Source organism: Festucalex cinctus, chromosome 16 (genome assembly GCF_051991245.1).
Source record: "Festucalex cinctus isolate MCC-2025b chromosome 16, RoL_Fcin_1.0, whole genome shotgun sequence".
Taxonomy (NCBI): Eukaryota; Metazoa; Chordata; class Actinopteri; order Syngnathiformes; family Syngnathidae; genus Festucalex; species Festucalex cinctus.
The window spans coordinates 12,486,985-12,508,407 of NC_135426.1; the positions used below are offsets into that span (position 1 = coordinate 12,486,985).

General features: G+C 41.9%; 1 protein-coding gene across 4 annotated transcripts in view; it reads right to left on the minus strand.

Annotated features, from left to right (window-relative positions):
• The window catches only part of col4a6 (collagen, type IV, alpha 6), a 50,049-nt gene extending 28,626 nt beyond the window's left edge, over window positions 1-21,423 (minus strand). For all 4 annotated transcript variants that reach the window (XM_077500511.1, XM_077500510.1, XM_077500509.1 and 1 more), the window contains exons 1-3: window positions 21,287-21,423; window positions 21,057-21,135; window positions 20,912-20,957 (exon numbers count right to left, since the gene is read on the minus strand). In XM_077500511.1, the coding sequence (XP_077356637.1) occupies window positions 20,912-20,957; window positions 21,057-21,067 (57 nt within the window). In that variant the 5' untranslated portion in view covers window positions 21,068-21,135; window positions 21,287-21,423. The remainder of the gene's footprint in view (window positions 1-20,911; window positions 20,958-21,056; window positions 21,136-21,286) is intronic.

A 21,423-nucleotide genomic window follows, 5' to 3' on the forward strand; every position in this document is an offset into this window, starting at 1 on the left:
TAGAGGAGTAGGTGAAATTTATTTCAGATTGTGGTTTCCGTCCATTTAACTACACGGGCCGCAACTTCTTTGCATTTGTCGGACACAGTCCCGTGAAGTGATGTGTTGTGATAACTAACCCCCATCCCTGAAGGGGGACAAGGGGGGGGATGCGTCTGAATGCGTCTGACAATGGAGGCGAAATGCACCGGAGGCGTCAGACGCGGGATGAAAAGAGGGTGTAATGGCAGACAGATGGGAGTGAAAAGAGAAGAAAAGGGGGTGTCGGAGCGCAGGAATTGGTGACACTGGCATCTCCAGCAGGAGATATGGTTTCACTTGCATCTCTAATTCCCTCCCCGGAGTAGGGAGTGTTTACAATGATGAGTGAAGCCGTACAAGTATTAAGGCTAAAGAACAAGTCGCATAACCTTCATTAAAAGGCGTGTCTCGAGACTTTTTCCTACAAGGCTTAGATTCCATCCCAGCCTGGCACCACATTGCAGTGCCTGTCCCACTGACCTCGAGTGACGCTAAGCCAAAGCACATTTTTTTAGCAACGGAACGGTCACCAATTTCCTTGCGCTCCCCTGCATTAATAGGGTCATAAACAAAACAACACAAAAGCGTGAAAGGAGACAAGCAGACACATTTTCCGTGTATTTCCATCTGATCCATGTGTGCGATGCCTCGTCGTGCGCACACACTGATAAATTCCACACCCGCCGGTAGAAAGTAAACACATTTCTGACACGGCGGCCACACACCGTACAGATGTTCAGTCGGCTTGTCATCGGACGAGCCGACCTATGAGCGTTCGACGTTGGCCACAGGGGGCGACAGAGACGGAATTCCAGTCACTGACTTGAAACAGCCACCTTCATTGATGTCTTTCGAAGACTTAATATACTCAAGCCTGCATGGGAACAAGCATTTAAAATAAACAAGTGTCTATTCCTACTACTGAACAAAACATGAACACTCCATGTACTACTACACAATTTGACAAATGATACAAAGTGGAAGTGAATTCAAATCTTCTGCATGAACCCTCTCCAGCTAGTATGCTTCAAGGCTGTGCTGCATACAGGCAACTAACCATAAATGGTCAACGTTGCCCCCCATTAAATTGAGTTAGCACCTCAAGAGAAACCATGAGAGTGCTCCGAAGGTCGACTGCAGGATTTCGCATTAAATGTGAACATTTTCAATGATTACGAGCTTCGGTTTAACCATCTACACAGCTGCTTGCAGAGAATGCAAACAAAAGTATTGGGAACTTGCTTAATCATTATTTAGGGGTATAACATATGTGAGGAGGAAGGGGGGCAGGCGGTGATCATCCGCTCATCCACTGGAACAGACAAACCAAATTCTGGAAGAGAAGTTAAACAAAAACCACGACGACTAAGTTGAAGGACTTTGTTGTTTTTCTCCCAAATGCACGTATCTGCTGTCATATGATTTGTCCGTAATTTTCCCCATTCTCAGTCTTCATGTTTGCTGAACAGCAAATGCAGTTTTCACAGGTGAACCCTAAAGCCAATTAAGCAATCAATATGAAAGACACATGCTTGAAACAACAAAAGGTGCTCTGACCCTAGTTTTTTAACACTTCTAGATGTAAATACCATGATTGGTCGTTCTTTGCAGAGGATCAAAAATACAAGCCTGCGAGTTATATTATTATAATAATATTATTGTTACATTATCTGTAACTGCCACTAGTATCCATGCTAACCATTAGAATGACACTTTGCATTGTTTGTTGAGTGGATTTAGTATCTCATTTGCACTCACTTCCAGCTACCACAAAATATCCATTAAACTGACTGATGTCGAGGCATGAAGTGAAACTATTTCAGCATGCTACAACAAAGCATCAAGCACCCCAGCAGCCCGAAAGGCTGCATGGGGAAACATCTCTGCTACCTGGAGGCGAGACTCACTTGCCATTTTGGATGATTACAAAAAAAAGAAAAAAACATGAATCTGGATGGTGTCGACTTTGGCGGCACATGTTCAGAAACGTTTGTTGGAATAGGAACGGTGGGGGTGGGGGGATCATGCTGGAGGAGGTGGAGGTAGGGTTGGGGAATCTGTGTCTTCTTTTATCCTGGAAAGGTTTGAAGGTTTGGCGTGTTGCAGCAAGATTGGACAATAGCTTCTCATATAGGTGGATCAAAAAAGCTTGCACGCAACGCCAGCGAAAAAGAAACAGCACGTAAGGAGGAATGTGGGGGTTAGCGAGGTTATTGAGGAATCAGCGCACAATGCAACGTGCAGATTCTTCTCACCATCTCCCTGCTTGACTAATCTTGATGAAAGGGTTCATTTAAGAGTGCCAGACTAACGTGAAGTTATCGTAAAAGTGAGAGTTCCCAGAGTATTATTTGTCTGCATCCTGTCACACTGTCCATTATACAAGCGGGATTTAGCGACGTGGCCTCTTGGTATTTCGCTGGTATCTAGGTGCAGCGCAACGCAAACAGCATGTAAGCGCAGCCTTCCTATATGCCTGCCGTCTAATTACGTGGCCTTCGTAATGAGCGCATGGAGCCAGAAGAGGTCGTATATCACGTTAAACATGCCAACGTGAAGCGCCTATCGGGGTGGAGGGGGGTCGTTTCCATGTGAGAGAGAGAGAGAGAGAGAAAATCTTCAATAGTTAACTCATGATTAGTCTCAAATTTTATATCTGTTCTAAATGTACAATATATTTTTTTCAAAGTTTTCATACTCTTGTTAATATAAAAGTGGAAAAAATGTGAACCTAATAGAAACATGGCTATATGTTTTAGTCATTGATACAGTAATGTCATAATAATTCATAAAATTTAGTTGAAATCAAAAAGTGTACTGTACTGTAAAAAAACGAATGTGATATATTGATTTATGGTGAGGTAATTTTTCTGCCACTAGATGGCATATTTCCATTTGTAAGACGGTGACAGCGCAATGCATTTCTCTTTTCATATTCAGAGCTATCTAATCTTTAACATGAAGCGACTTGTGAAATTCTGCACATTTTTAACATTATTACTTGACCACAGTCTCCACAAATATATGCATTATTATTAAATGTATTACTGCTAAATTTTGACGTGGATGTGTCTGCTGCGGTGCAACTGGAATTTCTCTAGTTAATAAGGGGCGCTCATTAATTGCAAGTAAAAACAAATAAAATAAAATAAAAAATAGAGCCGATAAAGGAACTTTAAATTAAGACACTAATTTTAACACCCCTAATATATAAATAAATATATATATATATATATATATATATATATATATATATATATATATATATATATATATATATATATATATATATATATATATATATATATATATATATATATATATATATATATATAAGCCATAAGCATGTTATTCTCACAAATAAGGAAAAAAATCCAATTAGACTCCTGTAAGATGATGTGCCCAAGTCACATTGCATTTTGACAATAATCCATTCATCCAACCATCATCTTTTGAAACCAACATGGAAATGATGAGCTACCATTAAAACCAAAGCGCAAGATTGAGGATTCCAGCATCTTATGACTTGCGTGAGCACTCAACAAGTTGAAGCTCCTGCAGGCTAAACGGCGGCAGTAAGCGAGCAGGTCATATCCTGTCTCCATGTTCTCATTTCTCGACACAGGTGCACATGTCTTTACCCAACAAAATATTACCTTGCAACAGTTTTATTGAAAGCAGGAATGTCAAATATTCTCTCGTGCCTTTTATGTTTTTTTTTCTCTGTTTACCTGTCGCATTCACACAATATTGGAGCATCTGTGATCATCTTGTATAGTTTGTTTTATTTGACCTCGGAGTGCCTTTGGTATGATTGACATTTAACCATGTCAGACTTACTGAAGCTCAAAATTGACACTTTTGCCAGCATTGCCGCCACAAAACTTCCCCAGTTCCAGTTCCAGTTCTGCGCCGTTGCCGATCAATACAATCAGGAACGCGTTGCAGAGAGTGTGAGTCTGTGCTTGTGCACACGTTGGGCAACACCGATGAACTTTTAACCGCAAGCGCATTTTCATTAGCTCCATTAAGTCAGTATGCTACATGCCAATGCAGAGAAGGAATCAGAACATGCTGGCACACATATCACATCCTTAATGTCTTAACGCCACATGAGGGGAAATACAGTCAAGCAAACCATTTCGTTTTGCCTCACGAAAATCAGCTAGCTTAATGCTAACATATAAAGCCAAACGGCATTGATGGGCTTACGTAAATTAGCGTTGATGCTATTTCAAGCAGCTGCTGTTTTAATATTTCTTCAACTCAAATCAGAATTTGGACTTGCCCGGATACCGCAAACACCCATAAAAACAATCGCTTAAGAATATAGTGAGAGCACAAACGATGAACTGTGACCTAGCGGGGGGGTTCACTGCACAGTGCATTTATTTAGCATTCACTAACTCAACCTGAATTCTGGTCACCGTACCACTTCCACGGTGCTGTCAGGGTCCTGCGAGCGCGGACAGAAATAAAAGACAAGCGGCTAGCGGGTGTGGAGAGTAACAAAGAAAAAGGGGGCGCAGCGGGCGGCGGGGAGGGGCGACGGTCGTTGATCGGGATCGCCTTGGTAATTTACGGCTTTTCATAGTGATGCAAAAAGGTCAATAAGTTGAGCTGATGTGAGGCCTTTTGACTCGCTCCCATGTGAATGCGCACGGAGGAAAGCGTCAGATGGGCCACTCACTCGGGTGTGTGTGCGTATGTCATAGGGGGGCGGCATACATGACCTTTGCTGATAAAGACTCTTGACACAAGACTGAAAGATATACAAGTGGTATTTTCTTTTAAGACTGAAACAATTACAACATTTGGACCTGCCGTGATTTCAATCTGCTTCCGATTCGTCTGCTTCTGTCTGTTTTTGCCACTTGGTGAAAAGAAAGGCTTTTCCAAAACTTTGCCAATTTAAGTTCAAGCATAAAAAATGAACGAGGTATGAAAGAAACGACTGTGAGTCAGCACATTTAGACCTTCATTTGTACTTTTCCACCCTTTTTTGTCAATTAGTGTTCATTGTGTTTCATGCTAGCCCATTTTGGACCGCTTATTACTTGCCTGCAGTATCAACTTTCCACCAATAGAGGGTGGTAATATACTATAAAATGCTCATAAATAGTACAATGGAGTTATATGCAGACGAAAATATCTGTCTGGATGCAGCAACATGATGCCATGGTGAAGTTTTGGGGCAGAAATTTTTTGTCGACATGTTTTTGTGGTCAAATTATTAGATTTTTTTTTTAGACAGGGGAATTGAAACTTTTTCTTCTGTATTTACGTTAAAACATTTAATATTTGTCTTTCACATGAGTATAAGATTCGGCATTTTTTAAGTGTTTTATTGAATTTACTGTTTTTATTTTATTACTTTATTGTTTCATCTAGGGCAAGTACTGATGGTATCTGGACGATACCCGACCTTATTTCAAAAGGTATCGGTTCTCACACATCAGCCTCCATCGCGAGCAGTTGTCTTATGATCAGGAACCAGGAATTAGAATAGAAAATTGCTATTAATTTCATGTAATTTTAAGGCAAATGCTATATTATGATATATTGGTCTTTCTTTAAAATTATCTCATTGCTTTGGGGGGAAATTTTATGCATCAATATTATTAGTGATGTCAGTTCTTGATATCAGTGATAACTCAAGAGTTGTGTACTCCCTACTTTTAACTGTCTTTGCTTTTATATGTCTGATTTTTGTTTGTATGTATTTACAGCACTGTACACAACAGATGAGCTATCAGCTTTTAAAAAACTTTGTTGTTTGTTTACATACAACTCGGCTTGTTGTACTAAAGGTGAATGGCATGTGACTGTGAGATTACAATTTAGTAATCCATGTTACCGTCAGCCCTCAAACTGGTCGTTGGAGACATCAATGCTCATCATCCACTCCACAGGGGGTCTCACACATACATGCACACATACACGCACACGCACGCACGACTTACAAAGCATGTCGCCAGAAAATGAAGTGAGACGGATGGCAACCTGTGGCAGACTTTTACTGGAGCAGAGCCCACACACACGTACACACACAGAGTCTTTGAGCTTTTAAACAGTGCAGTCCCCAGACACCACTTTGCTCCATGCGAGGGGCTTAAGGGGCCCCGGGAGAGCTGTTTAAACCTGGTGACTTTGTAGGTCAGAGGCCTGCTGGTGGCTGCACACTGACCACATTGCCTAAAGCTCAATGAAGCGTTACAAATAAAGCAACATGGTGAATAAAGGATGGAACATAAAAGACATGGCCGTCTCCATTTAGTGCATCTCCTATCTGCATATAGGCGAGTGATGAAAAGATCATGGAATGAAGCCAAAAACATCTCACATTTCTGTTTTTTTTTTTCTTTCCAAGTCAGCATTTACTTTGGGAGGCCGATATCGGGTTGCACGGCAATATTGGCACAGGCTCTGAAAGCTTCACCGTTAGTTTTTGGGCTCTGGAGCTGCATGGATGCCTTTAGCATTAGCCGCACAGGTAGGGTTACAGCTATGAATTAGCTCAATATCAAGTCGGACAGGAAGCTTGAATGGCGGCATTGTGAATACGAGGGAGGCTCGGGCATTGTAAGGGCTGAGGTCCCCAATAACAAAGGCCGATACCGATGACTTAGTGGGTGTCAGGTTGCCTTCAATCTTTTTTTTGTGTGTGGTAAATCTAGACTAACCATGAGAAGACACGATTCATAGATTCCACACTATATATATATATATATATATATATATATATATATATATATATATATATATATATATATATATATATATATATATATATATATATGTATATATGCATGGGTGATGCATTGTGTTTTACGAGCATGAAATTACTTTACTGTGCAGGTGAAAAGCATCATGAGAGCAAAGGTGTGCAGCGTGGGGGCGGATACACCGAGACCACCCGTGAAGAAAGCGGATGGCTGCCAGATTCCATTTATGTCATTTATCATTGGATTTTTTTTGTTTGTTTTTTGTTTTTTTGCACGAGCTCAGCACTTCTTGTCAAAGCATGTTCATCTCCTGTTGTTCGTCAACCTGCGTACATAAACATGGCAATATTTCCCAACTGCATTTGTTCTAACTGTTTTTCACCTTGTAAACAGACACCACATGGGCGAAAGTATTGAGACATTTGGTGATGACACCTACAGCATGTCCCCGGATTCAAACCCACAACTTCTGAATTATGAAGTGGATAGGCTAACCAGTGAAGTCAAGAAAATAATGAACCAGTGCTTCCTTTGTAGCAAACGTCCACTCATTATATTCAACTTTTTAGCATAATGGATCCGATGCGGATCGTTCATGTATTTACTGTGGCCACTCCAAGGCTCTTGACACGTACGTGTAAACGTGAACAATTTCATTTTTTTTTAAGGTTAGTTTCAAACAGGCAATCAAACAGACTAATTTTCCCCCTCCTCACTTTCCCGCTTTTCTCTCTGTGACATGCAAGCACTCAGAGCCCACAACGAGGCACTCTAAAGCGACTACGCAACGCTGGCTGTTACAGACTGTTCCCCTGACGCTCATGCACACACTCACGGAAGACAACGGGGAACTCTAAAGCAGCTATTTGAAGTAAAGACACATTTTCAGGATGTAGGCACAGCCATTCCACAATTGTACCAAATAACCACTGATGCAAATGAAGGCACTCAAGTAGTTCAGGGTGGGGTGGGACTCATGCCAGATTCCAAGTCTGCCACTCGGCCCTGTTTTAGCCACGCCCCCTGAAAAATCAGGAAAACTGACATGGGGAAAACCAGTTTATTTTCACAAATGTGTACCATATACTTCTCAGTCTTTGCACAAGTTTCAGCAATTATCCTCAAAAATGGATTATGTATTTAGAAGTTTAAAAGTGTTTAAAGCACGTGGGAGGGATAAAACTGTTCACTGTACGGTTCACTGTACTGGAAAAGACTTAAGATTCTCACTGTATGGGATTACAGTATGTCACTGCAGGTAAAAAGGAGCCCAAAGCAAGCCTGGCACACTTACAATAAGAAAAATGGATGTGGAACTGAGAAAAGTGACGTAATCGGAAAAGGTGATCAAAAGCCATACATCTTGTTAGCGCTGTCTTTCCCATCTTTGCGGGACGTGTGTAAACCTGCGGTGCGGTGCGCAGGAGGCCCCCGCTGAATGAGGAGCGCGGACAGCTAAAGCCTCGCTTTGACGCGAGCGCATGTCAACGCAGGGCTGGCAGCTTGAGAATGTATAGAAATTCCTGGCAGAGCTAGCTATTATGTATCTGGGGGCTTAAAAGAGCCTGTCGGCCTTATCATCACAAAATCAGAAGCTTCTAGGAATAAGAAAAAAGAAGATGAGGAAAAGGAGGAATGTTGCAAATGCACAGCAAATGTAAGTGACAAGTTGGAAAACCACCTGCATGTTTCCAAGCACATTGAAATATCTACACTGCTGTCTGAGAAGGTAACAAATGCTCACCTCTACAATCCTTTTTGCCTTCCAAAAGTAAAAGCTGCTATCAGTGACTGTTATGACCACAGCTTCCAATATTTTTGTCCATATGGGGCAGACATGTCGACGTGCTGCTTCATGATTCACAAGTGCAGACATTCTTTAAAATGGCGGCTTAAACAAATACTTGTGGAGGCGCTACTTGCTTCGTTGCCGCTCTTAGTTTTAAAATAGCCAAGACGGAGTGACGGTGGCCTCCTCGGGGAGGAGTGTCAGGTTCTGTGTGACTCATCCTCACTGAGGGAAGGTAAATCCCTGCACAAATATTAATTACAAGTCTAATTTGGAAAAACAGCCACACGAAGGCGTAATAGTAAATATCTACTGTCGGATCTAAATCGGTTTCAGCTTGACTGGCAGAGTGCAGAAATGTTTTAGGATTTGTCTGACACGTCTGCCAGTGTCCAAGAACCCAAAATAAGATTGCGGTCAAAAGTCAAAGGCTGCTGCAGTTTCCTTGTTGGTGTACACAAGCAGGAAGGAAACGAATGACTGCACCAATGAATCTGAAATATCTTCAACAAATACAATCAAGCCTACGGAAGAATTTTAGTGAGTTGCAGTGTTTGACGACACATAAAAGCGATTGTAAAATAAATGCATAAGTTTACCTCTGAAGGGAAAGGGTGAAATTAATTAAACATCTTTTGTTGATAATAAAAAGGCAAGGCGGACAATCGCCAACTTGGGCTAAGAAGCCGGCGAGTGTTTGTAGGTTGAGGAATGTTTATGGAGTCTATGGGACATGTCAAGCCACAGAACACAGTGACAAGTGTTTACAACCCCTCCCCTACCTGAACCAACCATGTACCAAGCTCCCCTAATGTCCCCCTCATGCCCTCCATCTTCTCTTTTGTCCTCACATTCCTGCCATCACAAGTAGAGCACAACTCCGGCAGCCTAGCTTGAAAATCTATGAGCACTCTTGTCCCTTGTGCTCTTATGAATGAATGAAGAGAACACGCACGGGGCTGATAGTGATCAAAACACATTTTTGATGATCTGAGTGAGCCATATCGCCAATTTCGACCAATTGTGAGTGGGCCCGGTACGTATCCCCTCGCAACAAATGTATGTATGATGAAAAAAAAAAGATGAGGCTTTACTGTACTAATTTTTACTGTTACACATCAACACTGTGTCACCTATTTCTATTTGCGATGGCATTCGAGGAAGCCATGAGAGCATATCGCAGGTTCAAGCAATCGGACCTGAGTGCACACTTGCAGTCCTCCAACTGGCTCCGATGCAACTTTATTTGTACACGTCTGTTTACGAAGGCATGCGTCACTGTGACAAACACTTGCATTCCGCTGGTAAACTTACAGTATATACAAAGCCTTACACCGCTCTCCACTTCAGGTTTGTGCGACCTTTGAACCTCTCTAAGATGCGGCAACTTCTTGGAAACTTCCTGTAACAGATTGGACCACCAAGCAGCCAATTAGGAGGGACAAGCGGTGCATGTCTATGTTTACACTCTGACCACGTGTGAGATCGCAGAGATGGACAGAACTCATTCGTCTAGACGGACAGTGAACTCTGCGGCGGGGGTGGGGGGTGGGGGGGGGGGGGGTTGGGGGTGTAGATGACAGGGAGCCTCTGAATTGTGCAAAGACAGTATTTTGTCGAGAGAAAAGCGGGGACTTAGCCGAGCTTTACACAGCTGGCAGGCGTTGTGGCTTCTCACACACACGCAGCGGGAATCGTGCCCAAACAAGCCACCTGTTGTCAGCCCCTTGACTCGTTCTATAACACAGGAAACCACCAAAGCCAAAGAAGGGGCAGGTGGGGAGGATGTGATGGGTCCTCGTTTGGGATCAGGCCATCTTGAGACAAACGGAGAGAGCAAAAAGACAGTGATAATATTTTCAGAGGGCGAGGACTGCGAGGATAGGAACTACTTAAGTGGATGATCAGAGGAGGAACAAGAGGGGGGTCGGTGTCCTGCGTGGAAGGCACGGCAGGCTTAGCCATAATGAACAAAGGACGGTTACGCGGAAACAATCGGCACATTCTCAACAAGAAAGGCAAACAAATTAGGGCGTGTTTATGTATTCAGTGCCTACTTGATTCCAGGTATCCAGGATTAGGATACAACACACCATACCTGCCTTCACCCAATTGGACCCTCCTCCTATTTTCCCTTTGTTGCCTCTGTAAAGAAAAAACACTTGTGTGTTTAAAAGATACAACGAACACTACGACCCTTCGCCCTCCTCTCAGCGGTCTGACCTTTCACCTTTACCGCGTAGAGGTTGGGATGAGTGGAAGGAATGGAATGCTCAGTGATGGGTGCCGGGAGACAAGTAGAGCCGGCCAGTAAATGTGCAACTACGCTTGGGTTTAAAACTTGCTACTCGAGGCACGTAAGCATCCACTTTTGAGGTGAACATTAACTCTCCAAGTTTGGTATAGGACCGAAGAGAAAGCTGTACTGAAAGTGAGCGATGAGGCCATACAGTGGCCTTGTGGTGTCATGGAGAATCATGGGAAAAGCCTCATTTTCTTTCCGTCATTCTTCTGTTTTGTCCTGCTTTTTTTTTTTTTTTTGTACTTGCGATCATTCTCCAACCTTCCTTCAAATATCAATCCCTAAAGCCAATTTAAGATTAAATCCACATTACCCTCAGGCCAGCAGGAAAAGGTCAGTCCGTGACCCTTTCTAGAGGTCACAAGACTGCTTCAACCTTCCTCAGGTGCTTAATTTAAGCCACCCGTCTGTGCGCGGACATGTCATGATCTGGCTTTTAGCCTGTTGTGGCCTTTGTCTCACCTTTTTGTTGCCTTATGCTCACCCGTTCTTCACTAAATTATCGCTTGTGTTCACAAAGTAATTGCCTGGAACTGTCGCGCTCACTCTCAGAATATTTAAAACACAGAGGGGCATATTCACTAAGAATGCGCTGCGTCCGGTAATAGTGTGAAATATTGCACCACAACTGCACCCAGTTACCCACCTATTCACTAAGAATATTGCTCTAATCATATACCGGCGCAAACACGCCCACAAAACTGACAGCTTGGAGCAAATTTGCACCTGATTTACCACACATGGCAATGGATTTGCACCAAGAACATGGTTGTTATAGTAACAGTTGCGAAGAATTGTGATGGAATACCGGTACATTTAAATATGTTTAAAAAAACATGTACTCTGTATTCTCATATGTGTCCAGTCAAAAGGCGAATCCTTGGTCACTTACTGTCATGCTCTGACAAACCTGGAGCTGACCTGTCAATCATCTGTCCTATTATCACAAGTTGAACAAGAGCTAAAAGTGTAAGAGGCCGTTTAGCTTTACGACAGGGTTTGACAACACGCAGGCGTCTAGGAAAAAAAATTCCTGAATGTAGAACAATGTCAGTGTAGTTCTCCCTTTCAATCGCGGCACTCGGCAGACGCCGTCACCTTTGACCAGTTCAGCTTTTCTCACTGATCCTCAGAGCTTGTTCTCCACACCGAAAGCGAGTGACATCTATTGAGGGATGAAAGGGTTACAAATTTGAGATTTTTTTTGGGGGTGGGGCGCAAGCAAAGAGAAGGCACAGACAGGTGTGTGACCCCTCAAAGGAGTGGGAAGGAGGGGGTGGCCGGGCGGGAGAGCAAAAGGGAGCGGGTGGGGCGGTTGCTATAGCAATGAGATGGAATGTTCATGTCGCCCCTGGCAATGGTTCATTAGCTATTACCCTTCACATGCTGATGGGTCCTAAGCCTAGACCTGTCCCCCATTCTGTCTGTCACGGATTCCAAGATCCGATATGCCATTTGAAATGCCGCTGGGATCAGGAATGCCTGAAAATTCTATTAGGAGATGGCGCACTACTCATCTGTCACACTTCTTCTAAAATGATTCAAATCATGTAATATTCCTTCAACCTCAATTAAGTTGCACACCTCTAAAGTCACCTTGAAAATTATTTTCCAGGGTGAATGTGTACATTGTGGTGACGTGTGCACTTAATACGCTTAAAATGTGTACTAAACAGTCCAAAACAGATGGTTGCTGATGTCTGTTGGCGTTGTTTACATCACTGTCTCGTGTCTCCTTAAAACGAGGAAACAGCTGATACGCGTTTGGTCCAGTTTTCGGAAGGCAATATAAGCAAGCTAGTTTGTTATCATAAGGAAAGGCTCAGGCATACTTTACATACATCTTCAGTCAATTTCCCAACATATGGTGGAATCATCTCAAAGTACTGTACTTGCTTCCTTGCACAAACAAAGTCATGGATAATACTGGAATGCTTGCAAAATCCTCGACTTACAAGACGGAAGTTTTGCAAAACTCCCGGAGCAAATAAAGTTCAAGCAAATGTCCTGCTGCTTGTCTTTTCTGACTTGAGCTCACTTTTATACTTCATAATTTCCGAAAGCTGAAACTGGATGACAGCAAATCTTAACTGAGCCAAACGCACGCACACACTCAGTATTGAAGCCCCCTGCTAGTGAATGAGCAAGTGGGCTATTTTTGGAACAAGAGGAGCCTGCTGGACAACAACAAGAGGGACAAAACTATAAAACTAAAGTTGCACAAATGGCAATGGCAGAAACCATAACCCGATAATAAGAACAAATGCCAAGTAGCTAGCTAACGCAAAACTAAAAACAAATTTGAAGTAACAACGGCTTGCGTCAGTGTTTTAGCACAATGGTCCTCCGGCCCCCGCCACCAAGTCACCCTCATTAATGGGCATTTGGGGCCGCGATGGGCATGGCGGAAGCTAGCCAGAGAAATAGCAGGGAGGCCCTTGGTTCCATAATGAATGGCAGCAGAAGGGAACGGTGCCAGGTAGTGCCACAACACCTTTCTATCGAAACTAGCACTTGGAATGGCAACAAAAGTGGCAAAATAGAAATATGAGGGAAGTGGGTCCAGACGTACAAAAAAATCTTTACGTCTTACGTGGTTTATTGGGCAATTCCGGCAAAGCTAATTTGCAAGTAAAACAGCTGCGATTCTTGGCAAAGCTCTTGCGTTCAGACACAAAAATGGAGGGCTTTGATCATCGTTATAACACAGGTGCCACCATTTGTAGAAATTTGTGTGTTGAATTCCAGTCAAAGGCAGGTTAAGGCAGCAGCGGTGTGACCCAGTGCCTCCAACCATTCTATGTTGTGGCGAGACTTGCTGGGAATCGCGAGTCTAATCGATCAATCAAAACCTCAATTACTGTACATGCTTGGATTAAAAGCAAAGCCTAACAAATAAAGAATTCCTGTCCTGGATGCAGACTGGGTTCAACACCAGGGCGTGGACGATGGCGTCATCTGCCACCTGACTGACGAATATGGTATTTCGCCCGCTGGAAAAGTCCCTCAGACAAATTGGGAAGTCTTTCTGATTTATGGACGACACGATGGAGACTAACAGCCAGGACACCCCGTCGACGGGGCAATAAAAAGTCGCACAATTGGTAACAAATCATTTTTGTATGAGCAAAACTCAAGGAACGAGTCGTGGCGTGCATGAGTGTATTTCATAAGAAGATTAAAACCCACAGGTTATTTCCTTTGCCTTCGCTCATTCCGCAATATGTTGTGGCACTTCTATAACCCGAGGCTGTGTTTTGTTCACATCATTTACTTTGGCTGCTGCCATGCAAAGTTATTAGAAAATAAGGTCCAAACAAATAAATACAAGTAAGGCGGAAAAAAATCCAATAAAGGTATAAAATGCACCAAAATTCCCATTGCTCACGCAAAGCTTTGACTTTGAGGCGTAGGTGGGGAGACATGGATGAAAAAAGGAATTGATAACACTGGAGAACTATTTCTTTTAAAAACACATTCTGTTGAGTTAGATATTTGTGCTGATCAAGACAAAAACTAGCATGCTGATTCCAAAATTGCAGTCAGTTTTTTTTTGTTTCTACTACGTCAAGTCTTTTCTCTAGCATACCCTTTTAGATGAAGCAAAATTCCACTGTAGAAAGACTGTAGTAAGAAGAGCTGATTACAATTTTAATAGGACACAAAGAGTGGTGTGCCTTTGGTGCCATTGTTTCTACTGGCAGAATTCTGAAGGCTTTCGCTTTCATGGTGGACCTAATCAAACATAGGCCGAGCGTTTGTCTGCTTTGATTGCATTTACACTGCTGCCAAGCAAGTATGACACGCGCACGCTCTTCAAACATATTGACCCCAGAACATTGACGCTGCTCGAAAACGAACGCAACTGCAGACAAACAAACGCTCGCATGCACCCACAAGTTTGGAGTGGGTGGGTGGGGGTGGTGGGGGCGGCAGACAAAAGAAGATGTGTTCCCTCTGCACAGGCATGCAAATGGTAATTGGAAGGGAGAGAAAAAGTCGAATGCCAAAGTAATGATGGAAAAAAAATGACGTGTGAGAGCAAAGAGCAGCGCTAACATGTATCCTACCTTCAAAACATTTTTCAAGGTAAGTGGTTGCAAAAGACAGCTGATGCCACACCTTGAAGCTAAATGAGCGATGAGGTCAATACAGTCATGCACACAAACTAAGAAGAATGGACTTCCTCTTCGACTGCTACTCAGTAATATTTGTCGCTATGTGACAAGTTTGCCCCAAAATGACAATATCTCAAAGTGTGGTTGGAACGGCCATCCTGGAGAAATTGAGTTATTTGAGTTGGAAAGAAATTTCAGTGTGATGTTGACTTTAGAAAATCTGGTCCAAAAATGCCTTCAAATGACAGCTGGAGAAAACAAAAATCTGCTACTGGTCTATAAATTAAATTAAATCTTTCTTTAAAGAAATACTAACAGAACATAAACCTCGGAGGTCTGCAGACTCTGATGAATTAGTGGAACCCAGAGTTCAAAGCAAACATGGTGAAGCAGCATTTAGATGTTATGCTGCATGCAAATGGAGACCAGGCCAATGATACAGTGGTCAATGAGAAAGGCAGAATGTACGTGCTACGCTGCCTTCCTGGTGTCATCTGGAGTGCCACACCCCCTGGAGTTGAATTTGTTTCATTGTACTATTTCAAAAACAACAGCAGATTTGTTTTTGTTGCAAACAAAATGGAAAAAAAGATAGTGGCTGTTTTTTGGGTGATTTTTCTTTGACAGTCTTGGTCTTATTTCGGTCTCTCTAGTCTCAATTAGGTTTTGGTCTCGGTTGTTGTGGTCTTGACTTCAACAGTGTAAATGCTTATAAATTCAGGTTACAAACTATGCTCGAGTCTTTTCCCATATGATTAAGGTCTTTCAAAGCGTTTTTAAAATCATGTTTTCCAAAATCTCATACTTAGCCATGTTAGTACGCTACTTTTACTTTTTATTTTGCTTTTAATTGTCTAATTCTTTCGTTAGTAAACACTTTTAAATGTCATACTTTTTTATTATCTGACTACTCCACTGTTTATGTTCAAAATATCCCTTGCTTCAAAAACAGCAATGTTAAACCTAAGCATGTCAATGGCATTTTTCATTGTATGCTAGCATGAAGCTAGAGGGTCGCTTTCAAGGCAACATGGTTTGGTTGTTTTAAATGTACAGTTTTTTTGGATGATATCAAGATAGCAAGCAAATGAGAACAAGGAGACGTAATCCTTTAGTGCAAACAACCCCGAGGGAGCATGCGGCTTGAAACGGGAGGACCGGGCATGTCCAACAAGCTAAGACAACACCTGCAACTTGCACCCAGCCTTCCAAACACTGCCCCACCTCAGCTCCTCTCTCACAAACACCCGAAGGGCTCGCAGATAGCGTTGCCGCTTTTAGGCCTTCAATGGCTCCCTACCTCCCCACTCCTCCTCTATGTCATCTCCCTTTCAGCCAAGACAAAAAAAAAAGTGTGATAAACAAATCTGGAGAGCGAGCGACGGAATGTTAAGCGGTCGCCACGGCCACAAGCCCCTGCTGCCTTTGTGCTCGCATGACCTACAACCTCTGGAGCTCGGCGCAACCAATCGAGGGATAAACTGACAGCGTGTGCTTGGTTTAAAAAAAATAATAAAAAGGCGGGGGTGGGGAGTTATTGAGTCTAACATGAGAAAGTGATCACGCCAGCTTATGAATCTCTTCTCTTCAGCTTTAACAGCAGGATGGACTTGATTCTTCGGATAAAATTTCAAACAAAACCAACATCATCTAGATTTATCACTCAAACGGCCAATCATCCTTATCAAAAAACAACTCACTCATTGCACTTGACTTACAAAGATCCCTGAAATGCGTGTTTGCAAGTGCACTGTCCGTGGGCGTGTTGCGCATGATTTACAAAGACTGCGATCTTTTGATAAGATTCCAAATAAGTGCTAAATTGCGTGCTTGTTCACTAACAGATTGCACGCACTACTGGCAACAGGTGTATTTAAAAAAAAAAAAAAAAAAAAAAAGGTTATGTGCTAGGTTTTCACCAAGGCCCAACCCATTTGGATATTTTTTTGGCCAATTCCAATTTTTGGCAGAATAAAATTACAACAACTGATTAATAATAATAAAAAAATAAGTATATATATATATATATATATATATATATATATATATATATATATACATATAATGAATAAAATAGATTTTTTTTAGTCCCTTAACACTTAGACAATAAATAAACTACAGGCAGAATATTTGACTGTTTCACGTTATTTTGTTCACAACTGAGATAAAAATCGAAAGGCAAAAATTGGAAGAATAAGCCTTTTTTTAGGTGAAAGGTTGAATGTCCTTTTCTTCAAACAAACTGAGTAACAGCAAATTAAATTGAATGCTATGATAATATTGAGGCATGAAATGTAGATTTGAATGTTGTATCAAGTGATATGACATGACTCCTTCTTGTGATTGGCTCCAAGTCAGCACTCAGATCAGGGTGTCCAAACTATGACCCGTGGACCAACAGTATTTTCCCTTAAAATTGTATAAAATTAATTTGCTTCATTGAAATCTGTTCAGGTGACAGTTTAAATAAAAATAATAATAATACTGTAATATAGAAACTATATGTAATTGTTTGCTTAACTGATTTCAGTGTGCTTGATAAATTAAAAAAATCCAAGTGGCCCATACATCCTTTGATTTTTCTATACGTGGCCCTCGGAGGAAAAAGCTTGGACACCTCTCCCTTAGACCATTACGATGCTCCAAAAGTGCAATGCTGGACAGTATCGTAATGAATTTTGCGCAAACCTTCAATAAATCAGGCCTATTGTGAGCAAACGCCAAGAGAGAGATTGATGCAAAAAGCATGAGTTTTGGAAGGTGTCCCAGCACAAACCAGCTCCATGCTGAACATGCTGGAAAATAGGAAAATAGGTGGGAAACATAAAACTATTTTGAAGCTCAAACAGCTTAAAAAAAAAAAAAGTATATTCATTTAAAGCAACTTCTTGACTAATAGTAAACCTGTCATTCATGTCACAAAAACCTACCTGTACTATGATTTTATGAGCGTACCACACAGGTCGTTTTTGTCACTGTGTGTATATCTCCTGATGCTTTCAAGCCTCAAAGCAATAAAAACGTTTCACTGTTTGTTTTGTTGACAATGTAATGCAGTGGTGTCAAACATAAGGCCCGCGGGCCGGATCAGGCCCGCAAAAGCGTTTAACCCGGCCCGCACGATAATTTGGTGAAGTTAAAAAAAATAAAAAAAAATTTAATGTCGGACTAATTAATCAGCCACAATCAAAATATATAAAACTTGTAACTTCACAAGCAGTTCTCAGATGAGCAATGCAACTTGTACGGGTGAATCGTCCTTGATGTCATTATTTTACACACAATTTAAAGTTACGGTTTGTTTAATTATTATTATTTTAATCATAGACCGACAAACGTGTTAAATACGACACAAATTCAATTACACTGTACTGGTAACACAAATAGATATGACAAGGATTAGCGTCCTTATAACGTCATTAACTGCGCCACGCAATGCATTCTGGGAACAATATATATGCAAAACAGGTAGATTTAACACGTCTAGGACTCAGTGTTGGCGCGTTCCATTTGCAATTGTATTATTTTTTGGAACAATATGATGACAGTTGAGCTCTGTAATTTAGGGCTGGCACACAAATAGCGAAAATCTGCGTATAATTGACGGCAATCGTGTTTAAGTTATATACCGTTATTTTACTGATGCGGCCCACTTGGGTAGTATATTTTCCTCTATGCGGCCCCTGAGCTAACATGAGTTTGACACCCCTGATGTAACGGCTACTAAAATAAGGTGATACAGTACCGAAAAAAAAAAAATATAATTACCGCATACTTAATGGCAATGGCAATATTTTATTTAAAAAAAAACTGTAATTAGAGAATTGAATGAGGGATGATGATTTTGAGCAAAAACAAGGGCGAGTGAGGGAGGAAGCACGGAGAGTCTGCTCGCAAATTAGGCCACAAATCATCGGGTAATGAATCGCTTACTCTGCGGAAAACGACCGGAGGGGACGCAGGGGGGCTGCCACTACGAGCGGAGTTGAGGGTCAAAGGAAGAAGGTGGTACGCAAAATAGCTGTTGGATGTTGGGCGTTTTGGGGTTGCACACATTTCAAGTGATCCCCATCATCACTTGCCGGAGTGTTCCGGTCTATAGCACCTTGAGGGACAGCCAGGCAAGTCTTGCCAAGCTCTGAAAGAATTCGGGAGGAACAGGAGGGAGAGAGACAGGAAAGGAGTCTGTATACAGTCACAATTAATCATTAATCACAAATTCTGATTCAGTATTTCATTTATATTATTTTATATACTGTTTTTTGTTATGTTAGTTTTTTATGACTGTTTTTTATTTATGTTTAAAATGTTACATTTGATTTGGGGGAGTTAGATTAAATAAAATCCACATTCATTATATGAAAAAATCTAAAAATTACTTTCTCCCTAAATCTTAATTTTGAGAGATTTTGGGCACTTTGGAGGGAATATTTTTGACAGTCTTGACAGAAGATGCTCCAAATGATTTAGAAGGATAATTTGGCTTCCCACCTCCTCCGCGTTCTTGTCGTATGCCTCCTCCCCACGCCATTCCTCCTCACCTGCGTGTGATGTCTCCCTTGTGCCAACAGTCGTGGCGGCCGTGCCTCTGCAGACTATAGTGGAGTTCAGATCATGTGCAGTTGGCGCCTTGACTTACACGTGCCTCAACTTATGAGTTGGTTTTATAAAATGATTTGTGTTGTGACACAACATTTTAGTTACAAGAAAATGTTGGGTATGTTGCCACTCGAGTGAAGTGGACAACAAATACTATTATACTATTGTACTTCCGCTAAATTCCACTCACAACTTTTGACGCCATTTGACCAATCAATTGGAGTCAGATAGTCACATGACCACGCACAGTCCCAAGAGAGTCATTTCAAATGGAACAGTTCTTTTCTGATCATCCCCAAAAATGGTCACCATGGCTATGCCGGTCACCCAATGAACTCATCTGTCACACATTCAATCAGCCACACAAAGCGGTGGCACGTGGGAGGAGTCGATTCAGAGTCAATACGGCACAATCGGCTGAGCTCCATTGACGTGTAAAAGGCTTATGGTTGCCACTAGTTAATTGGTAGTGGTATTATGATGGGGTCCCTGCAGCCAATAAGAGTATGAATGAATGAATAAGGCTCAAAATAAACACAATGGTCGTCACACTGGGGGTATGTCAGCCGGCTTGTGATGTCAAGTGGCTCAGTGGAGGGCCGTAGCTAGTCATTTGGAGGCCAAGGAAAACAAAAAACAAAAAAAAACATATATATATATATATATTATATATATATATTTATATTATTTATATATATATATATATATATATATATATATATATATATATATATATATATATATATATATATATATATATATATATATATATATATATATATATATATATTCTGAAGCCATTATTTGTTTTAAATGTAATCAATTTTCATAACGTGCAATGAAGACATGTAGCCTGAGCACGATGAAAGGCAGCGTTTGGGTCACCCAGTGGGCGTGGCTTGAGGAAAAGGGCCCGTCGATCAGCTTCTAAATATTAATGAGGGGGGAGGGGTTTGACTTGCAAATGAGCCTGAGCGGGCATCCTCAAACGTGCACAGACTACTTTTTCAAACACATTCATCCACTTTGGTACTGTATTATTTTTTTTATGTTTATATTTATGTTAAAATCAGAGTTATCCTAAAAATATTTCCCAGCCATTCCAATTCCCTCTTTCTTTCATACAATGCATTGCAGGTTTTCTAAGGCGAATTAAAATACCTTTAAAACCATTCACAAATGAGTGGACTGGAGTTGAAAGTCAAAGCATTGACCGGCCAAGTGTACAATTTCAGTTCGCTGCATCGCCAACAAAATAAACATTTACGTGCGTCACAATCGAATAAACAGCCGCGTGTGTATAAAAATCGCAGGCAGCGGCTCAGAGCTCATGTGCTGGTAAACAAATGGCACTTACTGCGTGAGTAGCTCTCACCGCCACGACGACTGCCACCGCACAAAGCCTGACAGGGAGAAGAAGAAGCATTTTTGAGTTAGTTTGGCGAGAACGGTCAACCTGAGAGCGCGGTTGCATTTATGCGTGAAGTGTAAATCCAACTCACAGGAGCTTCATCGTGATCCGTGTTCAACAGCAAAGCACTTGCAACGCGCTCATCGACGGCTCCGCAAAGATCCTGTCATCTAGTAGCCACACACACACATCACTTTTTAAAAACAGCCCACGCAAACGCTTGACTCTGTGGCTGAAAACGCTTCCCAGCACAGACGCGAAACTCGCGAGGGGGTTTCTCTTCATAAATTCATGAATTTCGAGCTTTTTGTCCAAACTCACCAAAAGTGCACAGCGGAGAAGTCGCTGCTGCGCTCTCGGGGCTGTTGCGCTTCAACTCTGCAGCGCTGCCCCGCCAGCCGGGAGAAGGAGGGGCCAAGTTGGCAACATGTCATTCGTGAGCCCCGCCACCGTTTCTC